The following is a 21,364-nucleotide window of genomic DNA, read 5'->3' on the forward strand; positions in this document are numbered from 1 at the left end:
ATAGCTGCCCCATATAGGAGTGTGGGTGTAACCAGGGTGTCAAAAAGCCACAGTTTGGTGTGCAGTTCATAAAAATATATGTGAGCACATTGCCTCTCCGATGCACCTAAGGCTGCATATGCTTTTGCCAAACGAGCCTCTGATGTATCTCTCCAAGAGAACTGTGGTCCCTTTAATGTGACCCCCAAATAAACATACTGCCTGACCATCTCCACTAGCTCTCCATCGAAAGTAAACTGGTCCTCAGCTCTTGTCACCCAAGCAGCAGGCACCTAAGGCTGCATATGCTTTTGCCAAACGAGCCTCTGATGTCTCTCTCCAAGAGAACTGTGGCCCCTTCAATGTGACCCCCAAATAAACATACTGCCTGACCATCTCCACTAGCTCTCCATCGAAAGTAAACTGGTGCTCAGCTCTTGTCACCCAAGCAGCTAAAGTGTTAAATACCATAACTTTAGTTTTTCCAAGGTTCACTTTAAGGTCTCTATCTCTATAAAAGCTGATAATGCATCCAAGTGTCTATTTAGTCCCTCATGTGAGTTAGATATAAGTACAATATCATCGACACAAAGCAGTAATGGTATCAGCACTCCAACTAGGCTGTCTTCAGCCCCACCAGATCTGTCCACATATTCTGAAATTTCATCTATGTACAGCCCAAATAGTGTCAATGAAAGTGGAAAGCCTTGTTTCACCCCAATGGTGCTATTGACAAACAGACAAACAGACTGATAGAAAGAAAGAAAAAAAGTTATATTAACGTCTAGAAAAGGCCAAATCGGCCTATGAGACCAAAATTTGAGAAGCCTGGGAATTTCCCATGTCCCAAAAAGCTGTCATCTAATGCTAAGACTAACTAACTGGAGAATAAACATGAAACAACACATAGCTAATGAGTACAAAATTATGTCTAAGCCAAATACAATGTGGAACTACTCAAGAGGCACTCATCCTAGGGTGTCTCTCATGACATAGAGAGAGAGGGAGGGAGAGAAGCACAATGATAGGTCTATTGACCAGTTTCGAAGCAAGAAAGAGAGAGAGAGAGAGAGAGAGAGAGAGAGTATTAACGTCTCTAAAAGGCCAATGTGGCCTATGAGACCAAAGCAGTACATACAATGATGGTGCGTTTCTCATCTGGAACGAGAAAAAAGATGAAAAACATGCCTATAAGACTGAAAAGGAAATGAAATAGTGTCCTATAAAAGGGAAACATGTCAGTGATCTGAAAGTGAGAGTAGAGAAAGGAAAACTCTCCATCAATGATATGTCTGTTCTCTAGGGAGATGTATCTCTGCATGGCTGAGGCGTCTCGACATCTGTCTCCTGTGGCGCTCAATGATGGCTTTAATTTGTCTGTGGTGTGGATGTCTAGGCCTTCGTCCGGGTGGACGTGGGCGCCTAGACCGGCTAAGTGCCACTGCTCTATCCAAAGGGACACCTACAGAAGATGAGGTCCAATGATAATGTACTCCTGTAGGCTGTGTGGCAGTAGTAGTGGTATCTGCCATACTCTGTCGTGTATCAGTGAAAAAGTCAGTGACTGCTCTCTGTCTATGTGAGAGAGAGAGAGAGAGAGAGAGAGAGAGAGAGAGAAATACTGTAAGGTACGAGGTGACAAGTGTGACTAGCAGGCACAGCATGTGGTGGGGTGGCGCGGTGGTTTGGGCCACCTTGCACTGATGGCCAAGCGACTCTTGATTCACCGTGACAAGATAGAGATGGGGTGCAACCAATCTAGTGGATTCTGGCGGGAGTGAGGCAAGTGACATGTGAGGAGGCAAGCCGATGTGCAAACCTATGTGGTCAAACAATGGTGGGCAGTTTTTGTGGCATGTGGATACCACAACTAGAAGAAAGGGGGGGAGGAAAAGTCTCCTTGCTCCCAAGAAAAAAAAAAGAACTTTGAGGTCTACATTAAAGACAAACTATGTTCCCTCTACTCTACAGTCAATCAAAACAGTGGTTTCTTACATTTCTCTTCCCCAATACTTTGCTTTTCCATCTAAAGTAATTAATCTCTCTACTTTCTTTCTCTTCCTTCACTCTCTACACTCCTTTACTCTATCAACATCATGACCTCTCACAGTGTGTCTCCTTTTGATACACCTACTACTACCAAACTTCAACACATGGAGAATGCCCATCTCCCAATACACAGGCAGCATGATCTCTTTAAAGGGGAGAAGAAGGAATGCGATGAGACCAAAATCAAGTCATGGCTAGCCAAGTGGAAAGTATATTTTGATTTATATCAATTCAATGATGCTCAGCACATCGAACAAATAAAAATTATATTATAGAGGAAGGCATATGCTTGGTGGGTAAGGCTGTGCCCCAAACCGAACTCATGGGCAGATTTTCAATCCATATGATCTTCAAGTGTTACTCTATATGTATTATCTTTTCTAGACTACCAGAATGAGGTGCTCCCCAACCCTTTACATTCCTTGAAGGATGTCTACAGGTATGTCCAAAACATTGACAATACTTTGGCTATGAGTAGGGGTAGTTAGTTCGAGTCAGTCCCATCAAGCTACCTCCACCTTCAAGCCGAAGAAAACTTCTACCTATTGTCAACTCATTGGTCACCTTCGTAGCTGCATATAAAAAGGATAGTAAGCACAAAGCAACTCGCACTAAGGATCACTCTAAAGGTTGTTGCTTTGCTTGCCATTAGACGATGGAACAATTTCCTTGAGATAGAGGTATCCTCAGAACAAGAAGGAAAAGTCAACTTCAAAGGCTTCAGTAAATATTGTAGAAGCTCCAAAAGCTTCAGCTCCACATGGTATCCGCTGACCAAGCATATTGTATCCATTATGCAGAGGGCCCCACTATGGATCGCTCAAATCAAATGGTGTCGAGGCTGCATCTTTTGATCTAGCAGCACCATGAGCTCCTAGACTTCTAATTGATGGGCTTTGACCATGTCAATGCCATTCTTAGCATGCCATGGTTCTTTGATAGATTTTTCTCTTTATACATTGATTCTAAAACTCATGTACTGTCTTCTGAACTTAATGGTCGCTATCATGTGATTCAAAACTATTCACCCTCCAAGATCATTGAAACTAATGTAGATATGATATCAACTTTGGAATTTAGTAGATATTTTCATGATCCAAATATTGTTATTTATGTTTATTTTCCTATGTTGCAACGTAATTCAATTTTTTTGAATAATAATATTGATATAAATTTAGATGTAAGTAAATATTTGGATCAGATTCTACATAAGTACGTTGATGTCTTTCTGTCCGAATTACTCGACGCACTTCTATCCTCTCATGGTTTATTAAACCATAGAATTGAGATGTTGCCCGACAGCCGTCCCATCCCTCGAGAACCCTATAGGATGAGAGTTATCGTTTAGTCCAAAAGAGGAGGACAAGATAGCTAGGCAACTTTACTATTACCTGGCTAAGGTTTTTATTGAACCTAGTAAATCTCAATGGGTGGAGCTAGAGATTAAAGAAGAATCAAAAATAGAAAGCTTGTTCTTTTCCTACAAAGCCCTGTCAGAAGGAGAAGTGGAATCAAAAGAAGATCATTCACAAAGTGACAACAAAGAGTCAATGGAGCCAAAAGATAAGTTTACTAACGATGAAATTACTCTTGCTAGTTGGATAAATTGTGTACAGTCTACAATGACCACAGTGACCCAAGATTCGACATTTATTCATAAGACAATGGCAATCCCCTTTAGTTTGATTAATGATCCTCACAACATAAAGAAGATGTATAAGAGGTTGTTGGCACAGTTTAAAGTGTTTTTCACCACTGGCTCTATCACCCTAATAAATATGTATAAGAGGTTGTTGGCACAACCAAAAGCGATTTTCACCAATGGCTCTATCACCCTAATAAACCATTCCTAGAAAGAGATGATGATGATCCATCACACCAAAGAAACCCACCCATCAAAGAAAAGCAGTCATGATATTCAATCCTATGTGACCTTTTTGGAAGCCTCATCAAAGGATGAATCATCTAGCCAAGAGGTGACCGTGCATGTACCATAGCCAAAAATAGTAATCATTCCATCCCAACCCCCAGAGGTATTAGAGAAGTCGCAGCCAGTATGACAAAGACTAGTTCTAGTAGCAAATGTGCAAGGGAGCAAAATTCCCTTGCAGGAGTCAAATTTGAACCCAAAGAAAATTCAAGGGATGTTCACCAAGGAAGTGAAAGGAGATAAACAACTAACATTCATTGCAGCAAATGGAACTGAACATAATCTCAAAGTGAGATGTAGCCTACCTTAAGAGGAGTTAATGGTTCTATGTGACCTCTTGCAAGAGAAATTGGATCTCTTTATCTAGTCATGTAAAAGTGATTGATCCCACAATGTGCCAACATCACATTAATCTTGAACTTGATGCTAAACTAGTACGTCAGCACCAATGCCGAATGAGCCCAAACTACTCTGCCCTGATAAAGATAGAGTTTCCGAAACTCTTGGATGCTAATTTCATATACCCAACAATGGTTAAGAATAAGAGGGTTTTACCCATTGCGGTGGTGGCCCAAAAGAATGAAAAGTTTCACATCTGTATGGACTATTGAAAACTTAATTCCAAAACCAAGAAAGACCATGTTCATATTCCCTTCACAAATTAATTGTTGAATTCAATTACATGCCACGAGTTGTATTCTTTGCTAGATGGATTTAGTGAGCATACTCAAGTCCAAATTACAAAAGAGGATCGGTCCCAAACAACCTTCCCCATAGAATGAGAAACCTATGCATACAAAGTGATAGCATTTGGATTGTGCAATACACTAGCTACCTTTCAACACATGATGATGGCTGCCATTCAAAACTACTTAGATGAGCTTATCGAAGCCTATTTGGATGACTTTTGTATCTTCAATCTTTAGCTGAAGCATTGAAGCACCTACAACAGTGTTTCGATCAATGCAAGGACTATGGAATCCTTCTCAATCCTCACAATTGTATTATTGGAGTCTCTTCATATGTGCTTCTAGGCCATATTGTATCCATCCAAGGAATAGCAATTGATCTAGCAAAGATTAAGAAGATTGCTATACTAACCACACCCACCAACTTGAAGCAATTAGGAGATTTTCTAGGTCATATGGGATATTACAAGAGATTCATAGCTCCCTTTGCAACCAAAGCAACACCTTTGCACAAGCTCCGTATAGGAAGGATGCAGAGTTTGTTTGGACCTTTGAATGTAAAGATACTTTCAATACTATGAAATGGTGTTTGATTGAAGTACCCATCCTATACCTCCGGATTGGACAAAGGAATTTCATGTGCAAACAAATGCCCCTGTGCAAGGGTTAAAAGCAATTCTACATCAAAAAGGAACTTCTGAGCTAGATCAGTCAATCTATTATGCAAGCCACAAAGTCACTAATAGAAAAAGGAATTACATAGTATAGAATTGGAGTGCCTCCCAATGGTCTTTGTATTGGAGAAGTTTCGGCACTACCTTCAACCTATCCACTTCAAGTTCTATGTTGACCATTAGGCCTTATCCTTCCTCATGAATAAAGCAGACGTGAAAGAATGGATGATGCGATGGTTACTCCTTTTCCAAGAATCCAATCTTGAAGTGGTGACAAAACCTAGCTGCTCCCATGTGCTTGCTAATCATCTATGGTGTATCCCTCAATGTGATGCAAAGGATAGGATGATCTAGACCTCTAAGATGCTTTATTATTTCTCATTGAAATGGTCGCCCCATGCTACACGGACATTGCAAATCTCTTGGCAACCCAGCCATACCCTTCTCAACTATCTAGCCGGAAAAAAAGCAACTACTGTTGGATTCAAACGCACGCACTTTATATAGTGCATTATACAAAAAAGCAGCTACTGTTGGATTCAGACGCACACACTTTATACATTGCGTTGTACAAAAAAGGCAAGGATGACAACTTCGAAGATGTCTCATTGGAGATGAAATTGAGAAAATTATAAAGGCCTACCATAACAAGCCATCTAGAGAATGCTTTGCCGAAGAAGGAACAACCCATGATTCATAAGGATACCTATGACTACTGTAAACATTGCTACATATGTCAAAGGATGGGTAAGCCCACCAAAGCTAGTACCATGCCACTACAATCCATCCTTCCCCTCAAGCCTTTCAAGAAATAGGGGATCAACTTTATAGGTCCCATTGATCCTCTTACTAGACAGAAACAAAAATAGGTACATCATGGTGTGCATTGAATATATAACAAATTGGTGTTGAGCCAAAGCCCTTGATCATGATGATGGAAACAATTTGGCCCTATTCCTCTATGAAAATATCATAATGAGCTTTGATAGTTCTCTAGAGTTAGTCAATGACAAGGGTACTCACTTCCTCAATGAAATCATGGAAAAGCTCACCAAAGTGTATAAAATAAAAGGCCTTTTGGGTGTACAAAACCTCCTATAAGGCGACCACGGGTCAAACCCCCTTTGGGTTTGTCTATGGTACAAAAGCCATCTTTCTTGCTGAACTGGAGCTACCTTCTTTGCAAAAGCTATCAAAGAGCGATAGGGAGATGAAGAATTCCTTCAACACCACCTATTGCACTTGGAATGTTTGGATGAGACTAGGTGGATGGTTTTACAATGTATTGAAGCTACTCAGGTTCATTGGAAAGCATCCCATGATGGATTCATCAAGCTTAACAAATTCAAGGAAGATGACTTTGTTCTACTATATTTTGGCTTGGACCATACAAAGTACTTGCAACGAATCCTCACAGTTCTATACAAGTTCAAGCCATGATGTCTATGCAAATCACTTTCTCATCAATAGCTATCGCTTAAAGAAATACTACCCTCCTTGGGATTCCTGACGATCAAAGCAACCTATGCCTCTACTTCCTTGGTGCATATCACTAACCCTTTTGATGATACTATTGTTAGCTTTTTTGATGTTGTTGATTGAGTGGTACAACCCTACAATACCCTCTTCTCCAACACCTATTGAACTACCTCATCCTTTAGTGCTGCAAACTTGATGTGGATGGCTCTAATAGATGGTGTTGTAACCTTTTTTTCAAAAAAAAAAAAGAATATTGTTATGGGAGAAAAGGAGTTTGTCCCTACCATAACAACTTGTAAAGAAACACCCTAACATAGAAAACAAAAATACAATCATATGACAAAGCACAAACTGATAATAGAACATAGTTATGGTTAGGGTAACTTGGAGACAATGAACACTGAATAATCTGGAATGAATAAATCTGAATAATACAATGCTCATATAGCAAGCACACTCTGCAATGAATGAATATTGTACCTCGAATTCTCATGTCTCAAGAACCAACGTAAAGGTAATGAATTGGAGAGTGTGTCATACTCCAACAAATCCCAAAATGCAGCAAGGTAGCCTCCAAAGACGTCTGGCAGCAGTAAACACAGCAGTGTAGATGCCTAGACAAGCAGAGGAGAGAGAAAATCTGGAAATATAGTTGGAGTGTAGATGACAGGTTGGACAACTCCAAGAGAGAGAAAACACAAAAAAAAACAGTAAAAGCAGCCTGGTAAACAGCAAATGCAGCCTTGTTGGGTGTCGCCAACAGCTAGAGGGGTCTCTAGAGCAAGAAACGCAGCCTGGGGTTGGTCGCTAGAAATGTAAACCCAGCAAATGAAGAGGTTAGATCAGCTGGCAATGGCTGTAGGAGGAGAGATCAGCAAGCAGGCTGAAAACAGGTGCCAGTGGTTGGTCGACAAGTTGGGACAGCTTTGGCTAAGATGTCCACCATGAATGGGGCTTGGGTAGCAAAGCTTTGGCACCTGCAAACTGCAAAAACGAGATTGGTTTGTGTGGGAGGGCAGGCTGTCTATTTATAGAAATTTTAGGGCCTCCTAAACTAGGGTTTACATGTGGGACACTGAAACTCTCTTGAACCGCTTCCAATTTAAAAGAAATGGTTGAAATTCATTAATTGAGTTTAGTTTTGGGGCTGTTTAATGAAAGCTACTGCCTCCTCTTCACTAATTCCTTCATCGATAATAAGATCATCAACAACAAATTGAGGGATGTAAGCTTTCATCCTAACGAGATGGGATTGTGACTTATGGGTTGCCCTCTACATCTATCACTTTTTTTTAACACTAACCAAAAACACAAAAAGAGAACCATGAAAATGGTTTATTTTAATTTACTCTTTCTTTAAACAAAACCCTCCACCCAAACTGTCCACATTCTCCCCTTTTTCCTCTTTGTCTCTCTTTTTTTCTCTCTTCTCTCTCTCTCTCTCTCTCTCCCTCTTTCTCTCTACTCAACCCCCATCCTCAACCCTTGCATAAAGCCCTGTCTACCCCATCCCATCTCCCTCTCTCTTGCCCCCAATCCTCCCCTTCCCTCCCCCCTCTCCACACTTTGCCCACCCCCTCTCCTTCCCCCCTCCCTCCTTTCTTCACTCCTCTTCACCCTTCTTTCCACTGTCTAAAATGCTTGGTGGCCTCTTCCAACACTGTGCCGCCACTTGACGAGCCATCACTACCACATTTTTGCCATCACCACCAAGCTAGTCACCATGGCCACCATGCTGTAGTGCTTCTCCACCAGCATTCTTCTCTTTCCTCCTCTTCCTCCCCCTTCTTCTTCCCTTTTCCTTTTCCTTCCTACCTCCCTCCTCCCTCTTCGTTCTTCCTTTTGCCACTCTCCCCCTTTCTCCTTGTCCCCCTACACTATTTAAAATATAGAGCAAGGAGACATAGCAGCCATGGCCGCCGTGTTCTAGTGCCTCTCCACCAGGCTAGTTGCCATGGCCACCATACTATAGTGCCTCTCCACCAGCATTCTTCTCTTTCCTCCTTTTCCTCTCCCTTCTTCTTCCCCTCTCCTTTTCCTTCCTACCTCCCTCCTCCCTCTTCGTTCTTCCCTTTGCCACTCTCCCCCTTTCTCCTTGTACCCCCACACTATTTAAAATAGAATCGAACTTCTATTATGGGAATCATCAAGACAATTGAATGAAGGTTTCTCAATAGCATATAATATTGAAAAATGGAAGATAGTCATGAGATAGATTTATTTGTTGCTCGTGGTTATATAACATATTGCAATAGTCAAAGTCAAGGTCCAACCAAGTACATTACATCCTCTCCCCCTCAAAGGAATCAAGATGTCTTCATCTTGAGAGAAACTCGGGGTGATTTTTGCTTGGGGTATCTTCATCTATCCAAGGCCTCCACTTGCACCACATCCTCCCCCTTTTCCACCAGTCCTTGCTTCACCCTATACCACCCTCCCATCTTCTCCTACCCCTGCCAGGATGCTACTGCCACCCTCAATGTTGCAAATGTGGCCACCACTGTGGCATGAACGGATGCTCCTCTTCAATCATGTCCACCTACCAACAAGGCAAATGATACCATGTGAGAGTGCACAATGGGAAGGAAAGTGAACACGAAGTGAATAGAGAAGGAGACAAGAAAAGTATAATGATGGAAAAAGACTGACAAAATATTGAACGATAGAAGGCTGCAACAATCAGCCCTAACATTCAGCTTGGAGCATCAGTGTGGGCCGCCAAACGGAAGCAGGAAGATGAGAAGATAATGTGGATGGCCAGTAGAGGAAGAGAGAGATAATTGGCTGGTGGAGTGGGAGGGCAGCCATAAATAAGGGGGAATCAGCAAACTGGCTGACCTGCAAATAGTGCCCGAAATGGAAGATAAAATGCACTAAAATGCTGACCATGCCTGACATAAAGTCCGCCCTACCATGTGGCATAAATGCCTGCCCACAAGGAATGGAAAACAAGCTGCCTGGACAAGTGCAGAAGAGGACTTCCACCTGGAGTGTCTCAGGAAAATGAAATGATGCACAAATACACTGTTAGAGATCTAAATTTCCTCATCTAACTTAAACTGAGGCTCATAGGCAGGAGATGACCATCATGACACACATGATTGCTAACAAAATAGAGGAAATGAGTAGGGACAAATGAAAAAATTCCAAGGTAGATGCAGGCACAACCAACATCATTAAGGCTCCCTCCACCACATCCACATAGGACCAAACTCTCTCTCAAGTAATCATCCCTAGACACTTCCTATATCAAGGAGACAAAAGTCTAAAGTATTTGCTAAGACCAATAAAGAAGGCAATAATTGCCACTTAGTCTCCAAGGCTAGAGTAACCCCTTCCGTTTATCTAATTGGCAAAAAAAAAGCTACTCCAACGCAGAGGGCCAGTGGATTCCTCCTAAGTACCTTATCCACCTCTGCTAGGAGCTGCAAATCTGAATTCTGACAAAAACCACTTTCCCTATGGCATAACTAAAGTTTCTCAAGCTTACCAGTTGCAGGAGTTGTCTCAAGGGTGTCCCTAAGAAGCCTAAGAGAGCAAAGACACCACACCATGAAGTAGGGGCTCTATCTCTAAGAAGCACCACTTGCAGAAGTGCATCCATCAGTGTGTTAGTGGGATTTTGATTTGGAGTCTCTACTGGTTATTGCAGGAGGGGAGGCAAGTTAGGCTGAAAGGGATGCAAAGGGGCCACAATTCACTAGAGCCTAGGCTGAGACAAATCTACAGCTAGGCTGTATGATAAGGACTCCACATAAATTTCTGTAAAATGAGAGCTCATGTGTACATACATGAAAAGGCTAGACAGCACCCTATGTGGATCCACATTTCAAAACAGGATGCCTCAACAAAAGACAAATGGTTACTATCTAAACATGTTTTGAAATAGAGAGAAGTCAAAAGAGGGAAAGGGGGGGACCTATCATATCTAAGAATCATGATTGTATCTTTTTTAAAATAAGAAAGACAAAACACGGACTTACATTCTAAGTACCTCACTTGTACGATAAGCAATGCTTCTATTCGAAACATTGAAGGCCCTAACATAGAAAGTCGTGAATGTGGCTTCTATAAACACTAGGAAAACACAAATTAAACTTACATTCTGAAGTAGCTCTCTTGTGTGATAAGCATCCATAAGTGAGTCTGCTAAGGCTTGAAGAACAATGGGATCTTCACCTCCTTGGGATTGTAATTGTTGTAAAGCCTAGAAACAAGTGTTTGTTAGTTCTGATCTATTTAAGCGCAAGAAAACGTTCTTTCTGTAGAGACATACCATTCCAGCTTCTCTAGCAGCATCTCTTGCTTTAGCAACTGCCCATCGTTGCTCTAAATCTCGAACCTTCAAATTTTGATGAACAAACTAACAAGTATGAATTTCCAACCAAGCGATTCCAATTCATCTTATCTGATGGTATTAAGCAAAATATTCATCAAGTCGCCATAAACTACCTCCATGTAAGCATGCTCAACTTTTGCTTGCAGCTTCCACTTAGAAAGAGATGCTAACTTTATTGCATCTATAACAACATAAATTAACTAAGGTGAGAAGATGACAATAACCACAACAACAACCCACTGCTCTTGTTACAAAATTTACCACACATCAATTCCATGCCCTAGGAAGATTGCAAAGGAATATTTCATTTCTCAATTAACTGAGCATTACCAATCCAAGAATGTAGATCTTCATAATCACGTGCAGCCAGAACATAATTGGTGCGCTTGATGATTCCTAAGCCAACAAGTTGTTCTGGTAGAGTTATGACAAAAATATGCTTAACTGTAGCTTCCGATGCAGGAGAAGCTGGCCCTACTTTACAGCCTTGAAGAGGAATAACTCCTGTAGGTTCTGATTGTTCCTGTTAGATTTGCATCAAGTGATTCTAATATCATATGAAGATTGAAATTCTTGGTTAACTCATGCTACAATAGATGCTGATTTTTGCTAAACAAATATCTCACTACACAGACCTAAGGACAAATCAAAACATACTAAAATAAAAAATTCCTTACACCTCAACTCAAACAAATATCTGATAGCCTACAAACAATCAACCTCAAACAGACATAATTGTGGTTCCTTAAGTACACTCAAAGCTGTCATAAAATGCTCCAAACAATACTTCTGTTGAGAGAGACTACGTCATGCCCATATTAAAGAGCCTTCAAGCTGACACAATATGACATGGATTCTTGTCATTAAATTGTTCACAAAGTGTGCCAAGCATTCAATACTTTCCCTTGGCCACTAGTCCAGCTCGGTGCCTCTCCAATGCACACCTGAGTGTACCTACAGTTCAAGGATCCATTTCCCATCCATAACCTATTCTATGGGGTGTCTCTCCACTAAACCAATGTGCGATTCTTGGCAATGGAACCAAAGCCCTCCTCCATAACCTCCCTCCACTTAAGCATTGCACCTCATATGAACAGTACAAAGGGAACAATCACATCAAGCTAGCATTGGTCATGTGAAATGTCATACATGACATTGTCAGCCTCCCTCGCCAGCCCTGCTACTATCATGCCTGTCCAAACCATCATCTGGAGTTCTAGAGGAGAGAGGCTCTATGGGCCACCATTGTGCTGATAATTCATCATCGACACCACTGTTCAGACTTTCCCTGCTCCAAATGCAGCCCCCTGCTGCTCTAACTAATAGACAACCTATGTTTTGCTGTCCTAGAGATATTGCTGTTGCTGTCATCATCAAATGCACCCGTCATGTCATTCTTCAGTCAAACATAGCCTGCATTTTGTTGTTTTTCAAACGGATGTGCTGCTTGTTGACATCCCTCACACTGACTTCATGCAATCAGAGATACTAGTGCTGGTTGTGTCAGAAGTGGATGCAGCAATGGAAGCATAAACGTGTGCTGAAATAAACTGTTGAACACAAGACAAAAGAGAAAGGAAAGAAAGAACACAATATAGATGAGAACTCAGATATATGCTCGGGAAATGGAATCCATATATCCAACACAAGACAATCGCATACAATAGTCACTGGCTGTGTGGGCACCAGCACTTGCTCCTCTCCCCAATAGAAGATCCACAAGTGTGATGGTGAGTGACTAACTAACTCAGGAGGAGGAGCCTGAATAAATAGGACAAAAATATGTCCTCAATATGATCAAGTCGGCCAGCATTTAATGCTGGTCAGCTAACAATAAATGCTAAATATGACCAAAATGGAGACCATAAAAAATGCCTAAAATAATCTAAATAATGCCCAGCTCAAAAGCATGCACAGACTCACACATGAGCTAACATATCTACTAACACCCTCTCTCAGATCATGGGTGATCTAATACAATACAATGGTACAGTGATAATGAATCATAAACCATTCAACATAGAGCCACCAAGTAGAACCATGGATACCCAAGCAGTGGGTGCGCAAGCCACCACCAAGGTGCCTCGAAGAAAACCTAATGTCAATGTCGATCGTATTAGTACCTAAAAATAGAGAAGATCATAGCGTATCTTTGTGTTTGTCCCAATGTCTCTCAGTAGCATACATGAACATCCTGTCAAAAACGCCTTTGGAACACACATGACCATGGATTCCCCACCTTTGGCCAAACCGCCAAAGTGTCCCCTCATGTGAGCTCATGACTAGGAACCAATCCCGTTCTCTATCAAACAACCCATCATGAACCTCGATATCAATACCTAGCTCCAGGATTTGAACTTGCCACACTTCAATGGATGCGTCAAGGAGGTCCCTCTCTGGATCCTGTGCATCTATATAGATATATAGATCAGACGCGACTGCCCCATTCTATTCACCCTCTCACACTCTCTCTGTGGCATTGGAGAGTCGTGAGGGATGTCATCATCACCACCACTAGTAAGCAGCAGAGAAAGGGACCATCAATCTCTTCCCGCGAGCCGAAGAAGCGGATCCTTTCCGCACCTTGGCCCTCTCTTTGGTCGGAGGATCGGAGTTTTGAGTCTAAGGCAGATGATGACTCGTCGAAGGAGTCCACGTCCCACTTCATCTTGTTCTCCTTCTGCTTCCTAAAAGCCGCTGACTCATTGTAGTCCTTTCGTAAATGACCTTTCTTCCCACATTGGTAACACTGGGTCTTCAATGTCTTCTTCTTCGAACCCCTCTCTAAAGCTGCAAAAGCCTCACTGGAACCTCCATAAGATGACAAAAGCCTTCCCTGTAACTGCAAAGACACCTCATGCTCAAGTAGCATCAAGGTCATATGTGTAAAACTAACAAGAGTGGATGTGCACAAAGGAGCCATTTGTAGAGGATGAGAAGATAAGGAGAGGAAAGAAGGTATTTGGAGAGAGAACACAGCCAAACCACAAGCATAGACTACAAAAAATGAGAGTTCACATGCAGTATTCACGAAAATCTGATCAAAACAAGAAGAAATCTGCTGCAAAAAGTTTAAAAAACAGCTAGAAACTTCCTGAAACAGCAGAAACGGCCTTATGATGCAACTGCTCAACCAGGAGGAGATGCAGAAACACCAAAACGCAAGCTGAACACACCCGCCAATAGGAGAGAATTGTCGCAAAGGCAGGCTGGATCACAAACGCAAGCAGCAAAGGGGCTGACGCAGGCTGTACAGATGCTGACGTCAACAAACTCAGAATTAAATGCAGGAAAATAGATCGCCTTGAGCAGAACAGTAGTCGCATGATCAGCAATGGTCAAAATAGTCCCGAAATCAACAAGGAAAACACGGCAGGAGCACCGAACCTGAAATCTGATACTGTGTCAAAAGTGGATGCAGCAATGGAAACATAAACATGTGCTGAAATAAACTGTTGAACACAAGACAATAGAGAAAGGAAAGAAGGAACACTAAAGAACACAATACAGATGAAAACTCAGATGTATGCTCAGGAAATGGAATCCATATATCCAACATGAGACAGTCACATACAACAGTGAGTCATTGGCTGTGTGGGCACCAGCACCGGCTCCTCTCCCCATCAGCAGAAGATCCACAAGTGTGATGGTGAGTGACTGACTAACTAAGGAGGAGAAGCTCGAATAAATAGAACAAAAATATGTCATCAATATGATCAAGTTGGCCAGCAATAAATGCTAAATATGACCAAAATGAAGACCATAAAAAATGCCTAAAATAATCCCCAACCCTAAAGCATGCGCAGACTCACACATGAGCTAACATATCTGCTAACAGCTTGGCTAGTCCATTCATGATCTATTCAAGTACAATGTGCTCTCAAGTTGTTCGTGGTGCTATATCAACAACTCTATCAGCTCCCCTTAAGCCCACTCCTACAAAGATAGAGGCCTGCTAGGGTCTCTCTTCAAACTCTACTTCCAGTCTCGACCTCCACTCCAACTACATTCTAGTTGGCACATACTTTGTATTTGCTCCCTTTTTTATTCATTTAATGCATGATTTCATTCCATTTCGATGAGCATTCACTTGTTGGTTATATTGTTTGTAGATCTCTAAGCACTCTCTACTGTTAACCCTCATGTTCTCGCTTAGTTACAATTTAAAATCAGATCATTTTACCCATACCTCAATTTTTGGTAGGATACTGGTTCACAAAAGTCTATAAAGGGGGTCATGGGTAGGCAACTTTTCATGACACTTTCTATCACTTTCCTTGACAAATTGGCACCACCATTATCTCTCCTTGCCATCCGCCTTTATCAATCACCCTGCTAGTGCCTGCATTTCATCATCCCACATCACACAGCTACTATCTTTGCACTGTTGCACCTGACCAATCTGGAGCTGTTGTTGGTCCATCTCAGCCAGCTGCTCATTTGGAGGACATCGCCATCAGTGGAGGGCATCAAACTATTGTCCAACTGCTACACCCAGCTTGGACAACCTGCTACAATTTGTGTTTTGGAGACTAATCAGTCCCTGAAGCTAGTAGATGGGCTGTTCTTGTTGTAGACACTCAAATCTAGCCATGCGACCTCCATATGAGCTGTCCCAGACCTGTGTTTTGTTGTACAATAGGCCACCCTGCTGTTGTTTTCATCCCAGATGCCCACACATGCTGCTGACATCATCAGGTCCATCATCACGGCTGTGTTTTTACTGTTTGTACTTGTGTTTATAGCTGCCATCTTCGGCAAAGACTGTCAGAGACTATGGAGGACTGCAGACTGCTCCCTCTGTTGCATCAACATCTTCATCTAAGCCTGGTGGACTGCTGCTGCTGTGCTACAAGATCCTTCTTCTACTTGCAGAATGTATCTTCTCACGCAACAAGAATACACATCTATCATCAGGCAAAGATTAGAGAGAGCTGAGCCCCTACACTCATGATCCAACTCACACATCACCTTCGGCATATCATTCCAGAAACCAATTCTACAACCCAAAGGATCATGCACATCAGTCAGAGATCTATGTTGGTGCAAAACCAGAACCCTCAACTGAAAGAAGACACATGGATTTGGGAACTATGAGCTACCCAATGTCATCCTTTCCATCAAATACAGTGCAAGATTTGTATGATACAAATTCCACAAGTCCTCCTTCCATTTCTCCTTAAAAGCACAAGTAATGGGCGTAACTAGTTACTAAACATGAAGACCCAAACCCATACCAGTCTGTGAAAGCAAGGAGAGGTGATTATAGAAGCAGAGTCAGGTAATACCTCTATGTCACATGCTCATTCCAATAATGTTGCTTTTGATGGTTCATCATCAGTTAATCCAAATCAATTTTTGCAATTTCAATTCCCAACAATCTCACCTATTTCACAAATATACACACTCATCTCTTCTGCAATTCACCACATTGGGGGCTACTATTCTATTAGGCATGTATCCCATAGGTTTCAATCCTATTTCTCAACTAGGTGGTGGTGGTGGTGCAACAATGGTGGGAGTTGCACTCCTAAACCTGATCAGGACCTACAAGCAAGGGCATCCAACGTCTCACGAGGATGTGAAATTTTAATGCTTTCCTTACCATTTGATTAAGCGTTAATCAAATGTGAAAATGTGAGGTGAATATGTGAAGTGCGAGTTAGTTATTTCACAACGACGGGCCATGGACCCTGAGATGTCAATGGGTGTCAAAGGAAAAAGTTGTGATAAGGTGTACCTAATAGGTACTAGGTGGTACCTAGTGACAAATTTTGGCCTAGATAATTTTACTAGTCATTGGTGACATTACAAACTAGGCATTAATTAATTAATCAATGCCAATTCAAGGGCTAATAAATGATTAGCAATAGTTGGATAACAAATTGGCCTAGATAATTTAATTGCTGGCTAGTGTAGTTAATTTTTTAGCAAGAATTAATAATTAAATTGATTTTCAGATCTGAAAATCAATTTATTGACTGAAAATTACTGAAAATTGCATTTAGAGGGCTTCCACTTGGCAAAACTTGCCCATTCAAGTGAGGGAAAGGATATTAGAGCCTGCTGGAGGAGGTTTAGAGAGGAAGAGAAAGAGCTACTACTGTCATTTTCCAATTATTGGTGATCAGCATATATGAAGATATGCTAAGGTTTGCACAGAGGAAACACAGCATGTACGACCAAGACTAAAGCACAAAGACTCAAACAGTGACAAGCAAAACTAAGCAAAACTCAAACCCTAAACGCAAAACGCAAAACACAAAACTCAAAACTCAAATACAAAGAGAAGAAACTCTAAAGTGAATGAATTCTATCAATGAATGTAAGAGTGAACAAAATGCCGAAGGGCAGAGCAATGGAGTGTCGAAGAGTGACGTCTACTGGAAACAGATCCCAAATGTTGTGACCACCAATTGAAGTGCAAAAGTCGAGGAAAATACCAAACGCTAATCACCAAGGAGTCAAGAGACTAAGGTGATAGCCACGATGGTGGCTAAGGAGGAAAGCAATAGCAAAAAGCTGCAAACGCAGCAATGATGCAGCTGCCTGGACAAGGAAGACCACGACTAACTATCGCTTGCAAAGGGGAGGACCAAACACAAGCTCCAAAAGGTTGCCTCGAGGAGTGGAGAGCTGCCACCTAATGCCTGGGACTGTAGAGTCCAAACACAAGTAGCAAGGGCTGGCGATAACAAGGATGTTGAACGCAGCCAAGTGTGGGACACCAGACAATGGGCTTCAGCAATGGAGGAAGATGCCAGACAGTGGAGCTGTGGAAAGTGTGGCAGCCATCCCGGATGGAGAACAACCACATGAATAAAGATTGTTGGTTGAAATCTGCACAAGAGGGGTGAGGTTGAATGGCGAGCAGCCTGTCTATTTATAGATGTCGAAGGGTTTCCCAAAAAAATTAGGGTTGACCACTAAAACTTTCTTAAACCGCGTACCAATTTTGTATTATTCATTAATTAAGCGTGTTTTGGGGCTGTTTAAAGATGCTAATCAGCTATAAAGTGTAACTTAGCTCAACACCCCCCCGCATGCCCAAAATTGAGCATAAAAGGAAAGGCCTGGAATGTTTACCCCAAGGCATTCCATCCCAAAGCAGCCACGGCATCAGACAAAGGGTGCATGTGGGCTGCCCAATGGCCTATCAAGACTACAAAGGCGATAGTTATCTTACCAAGGGAGTCCAAGTAGTCACCCAAGAGAGAACAAGGCATCGGACAAAGGGTGCCCATTAGTTGCCCAATGGCCTACCAAGTCCTAAAAAGATAGATGGAACCACAATGAACATTTTTTCTAGCAGGTGCCACTTGGACAATGTCCCTCATGGGAAAAATTTTCACTTGTCCAAGGGTCCTAGTACAAAGATGATAAAATCATGCGATGCATAGGGGATGGTACAACAAGGGGAAAGGCTGATATTGAAGATAAGTGCTGAAACTTATAGAATACCAAGAAGGATAGGAACCCCCTCTCAACCTAGATGGCAATGCCAAAGAAGGAAGAGGAGCTTGAGGATGTCGGTCTTCGTGTGGTGCCGAGAACCATGTTGATGAAGATGATGAAGTATCCCTACTGGAAGAGAAGAATAGAAGTCACCACCATGATATCATCAAGAGAGATATTGCACGATCTGGAGTGGGAGGGAAATCCTCTATACCAGTAGAAGAGCAAAACTACAAGTAGATGGAACCATGAAAGAAACAGCGCTCAGCTCCTATCTCTAGCTCAAGAAGGACTAGTGCAAACCTGTATGTTAGCCCTACACTTAAATACAAAACCCTCTAAAAGAGATCAAAATTTGAAAGCACAAAGGTAAGTCGTGAGATGCTTCAAAAACAAAACTTAAAATAAAGGAAAGCAAAGTTAAGTGCAATGCAATGCGTATGTAAGTATGTAGTGGAAGTCTGAAAAGGAAAAGGCCAAGTGTATGGCCACCAATGCGTACAGCAAGGCAGGGAAGTGGTCCTAGAAGGTACAATAAATTCCCTAAGAATGGATGCATAAGGTGCAATATGTGAGCCACTAGCAGACCAATAAGCTAATCCTTCAGAAGCAGTGAAAAAGATAAGACTGCCGAGGCTGTCCGCATACCACGTCCAGTAGCCACTAGGGCCGATAGAGCAAATGGTGCAGCAGCAGGAGGCATAGCCCAACTGGAGTAGCCAACCAAAGTGGAGGCAATCACAGCAGTCTACTAGTTTTCTAGGTGGAAGACCCTGGGCCTTAATATGATACTCCTCATCCACATTGCCCGTCCTCTCATAATGTGTACAAAACCTATTTTTCTTAGGAATTTGCTACCAAAGGGACCATATTTCTTTGGTTCCATCAGAGGAAGTGGTGCCACCCTTGTTTTGGCTTGCCTTTGCATCTTGCAAGTTTTTACTACTATTGGTTTTACCTCTCGAAGAAGAGGCAACCAACCCTCAACCCTATTAATAGATGTGTGTGGAGAACTTCTTATGGAATCGATCGTGCAGCCATGCATAATGCAAAAACGGACGCTCCAACTCGTAGAAGGTTGGCAATCTAAGTAGTGAGATAATGTGTTGGATAAATGGAAGTATTTGTCATGCAATTTATTCAAGAAGAATGTGAATTGATAGTTGTCTGTTGACTTTAGGAAGCTAGTAGTAGCAAACTCAGCAAGTAACCGCCAATATTTGGCCAACTTGACTTTCAAATCATCACCTTCCTTATGAAAACTCCTAAAGCTCAAAATTGAGATTGATACGTTTGAGTGCGATCTCGTGCCTCATAGCAGTCAATGAGATAAATCCAATGCTCAGATGCGAGGGGAAAATGCTATAACCGAGAGTAAAACTCAAGAAGCAACCCTTGCATTAACTCAACATTAGCCATGGCATTGCGGGCTCTGCATTGATGGATGTGATCAAGGTGAGCTAATCGAGAGTCCGAGGTACAAACGATGAGGTCCCAAAGTCCTTGAGACTCAAGCACTTGTTGCATTAAGTTCGACCAAGTGGTGAAATTCAACCCATCAAAACAAGTCTTATCTGTGAAGGCATTCTTGGCCATTGCAACAAGATTGATACTGCTAGAACATGGAGAAAGTGTGTAATGGGGTTAAGTTGGATAGGGGGGATAGGGTGGAGGAGTAGAGTACGCTTGGAAAGGAATCCTAGAGTGCCCACCATTAATACCAAAAGTGTGCATAGTGGTTCCAAATGTGGGAATTTGCGTATTGGGTACAAGCATGGTAACCGCTTGAGCCTAGGGTGGAGGGATGGGGACATGTGGAGCAAAGGATGGAAATCCCTACATAGAAGTGACCCAAGGGATGTGTGACGATAGTCCATAAGTAGAGGATAGATATCCTTACGTCTTAAAGGTTGTGTGGGGGGATTGCGAGTGTCCAGGGGTAGTGAGGGGGAAACCCATCACAACCGTCCCAAAGTGTAAGGAGTGGTAAAGTGGAAGTATGTGGAAGGTACAATGTTAAAGGGTGACATCATTCCCACTAATGATGTAACAGGAGGTGTAGTGAATGGAGGGTAGGTGGAGTGATGGGAAATATGAAAGTGCTAGGAGCAGAGATGAAAGATCCAACTCCTAGTTTGCTTTGAGTGGAAGTGGAGTGTAATCCCATGTTTTGGAATGAAGATGTGAGTGGATCAAAATGTGGAGAAGACAATGGTGGGATGGGAGAGAGTTGAGAAGTGTAGTTTACTTACTCAAATGAAATAGATGGTAAAGATATGCTTGATGAAGGATATCTGCTTCAAGAGCCTCCTCTATTAAAGTTAACATGTTGAAAATCACCCGGATCCTACATAACAAAAGAAGAAAGAGGTCAAGACTCATATGAGTCAAAAGGATTATATGAACCTGACATAAGGCCTGGCTGTGATGAAAGAGATGGATCACCAAACATGCCGAATGTCATGGTCACTACAAGATCAAAGAGATGGCCAGTGTCACCAATCGGTTCCAAACATAGTAATAGCAGTCTTTGGAGGGGTATAAACCTGATTGTACATGAATCGCAAGTACTGCTCAAACTCCTCATCTGTAAGATGACCAAAGCGTAAAGAAAAAGATAGTAAAGATAAAAAGACTATAATGCCTTCTCAAAGCCTCCAATGATGGAGAACCCTGATAGGGCATCATAGGATCCCCAACAAAAGGTGCCTGAGACATTATGAGTCAAAATCAAGTCGCCTATGAGTCTTGCACAAAGACTAGCCTCCAC

General features: G+C 42.1%; 1 protein-coding gene across 3 annotated transcripts in view; it reads right to left on the minus strand.

Annotated features, from left to right (window-relative positions):
* LOC148010490 (uncharacterized) overlaps positions 1 to 21,364 on the minus strand; it is a 164,170-nt gene that overhangs the window by 98,744 nt on the left and 44,062 nt on the right. For all 3 annotated transcript variants that reach the window (XM_087672138.1, XM_087672137.1, XM_087672136.1), the window contains exons 3-6: positions 11,470 to 11,662; positions 11,253 to 11,320; positions 11,077 to 11,142; positions 10,903 to 11,007 (exon numbers count right to left, since the gene is read on the minus strand). In XM_087672138.1, coding sequence (XP_087528264.1) covers positions 10,903 to 11,007; positions 11,077 to 11,142; positions 11,253 to 11,320; positions 11,470 to 11,662 — 432 coding nt within the window. The remainder of the gene's footprint in view (positions 1 to 10,902; positions 11,008 to 11,076; positions 11,143 to 11,252; positions 11,321 to 11,469; positions 11,663 to 21,364) is intronic.

Source organism: Lygodium microphyllum, chromosome 29, assembly GCF_053477565.2.
Source record: "Lygodium microphyllum isolate KBCC chromosome 29, Lygodium_microphyllum_v1.1.10, whole genome shotgun sequence".
Classification (NCBI taxonomy): domain Eukaryota; kingdom Viridiplantae; phylum Streptophyta; class Polypodiopsida; order Schizaeales; family Lygodiaceae; genus Lygodium; species Lygodium microphyllum.